General features: G+C 38.5%; 1 protein-coding gene across 1 annotated transcript in view; it reads left to right on the top strand.

Annotated features, from left to right (window-relative positions):
* The first annotated feature begins 520 nt into the window (after nt 1-520).
* Nucleotides 521-1368, top strand: part of TES (testin LIM domain protein) — a 47472-nt gene continuing 46624 nt past the window's right edge. The window contains exon 1 of the mRNA XM_075599983.1: nt 521-808. Coding sequence (XP_075456098.1) covers nt 782-808 — 27 coding nt within the window. The 5' untranslated portion in view covers nt 521-781. The remainder of the gene's footprint in view (nt 809-1368) is intronic.

The raw sequence follows: 1368 nt of genomic DNA, 5'->3' as shown, positions 1-1368 counted from the left end.
GAGTTTTGTGCAACTAAAAACAATCAAATTAGCAGTTGATAAATTATTAGTGCCAACTTAATGGGAAAAGGAACATATTCTTCGCTTTTCTTTTTATTCCATATAACTTGCAAGTAATATCCTCCTTGCAGTACTAGTTCACTAAAACAGGAACTGCTAATCGCAATACATATTTGAGCAGTTGGTTTCAGTTATTTTGTTCTGTTAAATAGTAATGGGAGTTCCCCCATCCATTTATTTAAAACAAAACTGAAAACTTTACAATGTATTTTTATACCCTTACAAATGCAGATTAAAATGCAATACTTCAGAGCACAAACAATGATCATTTATCATGGACATCTGGCAACTTTTCTTTCTATCTGTATAGTAACATAACCATTGCTACTACTTAAAAAAATATGTTACCCCCAGTTTTGTCTGGCCAATTAGGAGCAGGAATTGTGACCCTCCCACACTTTAACTTCTGATGTAGTTTGGTTTGGGACTACACATCACAAGCTGCACACCTCTACTGCAGGCTCATCTCACGGGCGGGACACCAGCTGCTGCATTCCATTGGCTGAAGTTCATTTGTCTCTGAGCGCTGATTGGAATACACGTTTCTTTTGTTCGCTGTCAGTCTTACAGCTGCAGGATAGCGGAAGTTAAGTGGGGAGGCGGCGTGCTAGCAGAGAGTACTCAGCTGTACGCACACTGTGTCCGCAGAGTATTAAGTTGTAGAGACGCCTTTAACATCTTCCTGGCAACGAGGGCGAGAAGACTCTCCAGCGCAGGGCAGATGGATCTGGAAAGCAAAATTAAAAAGGTGAGATGATGTTTCTAGGTTCTCCAATTGTCCCACCTATCTCTGGGCCATGACATTTACTCATTGAGCAGTCACACCCTTTCCTGGTGCCGGGTATGTCATGTTCTCTGCTCATGACACATGCAGTACATATTTACTGCATTGCAATTGCTAGAATTGTAAATGGTCAATGATGTTACTTTTCAGAAATCGACTCCAAAGCAAATGTTTGTTTTAATTCAAAAGGGCTGTTTTATTTTACACTGAACCAGCTTTCCCCAGACCCCAAACAAAACAACAAATAACACCTACATTATTTCATGTTATGGAGTTATTCACTTGACAAATGTTGTGCAGTTTTTGTACTGGCCAAAGTCCATTTGCAGAGATGTTTTGAATCCTTTTACTCCTGGGGTAGGTTTCTGCTCAATGTGAAGACACATTTGTAAATCTGTATTTGTTTTCTATAAAAATATAAATCATCCCTTTTTTTTTTTTTTACAAAGTTATATTATCTGTATGGGAATCCTATGAATATGTAATACATACAAGCAGGTAAATGTACTTGGACAAGGTACTGT

This window comes from Ascaphus truei, chromosome 5, assembly GCF_040206685.1.
Source record: "Ascaphus truei isolate aAscTru1 chromosome 5, aAscTru1.hap1, whole genome shotgun sequence".
NCBI classification, from domain to species: Eukaryota; Metazoa; Chordata; class Amphibia; order Anura; family Ascaphidae; genus Ascaphus; species Ascaphus truei.
Note: the sequence above shows the minus strand (reverse complement) of the source record. Positions and strands in the feature narration are given on the sequence as shown.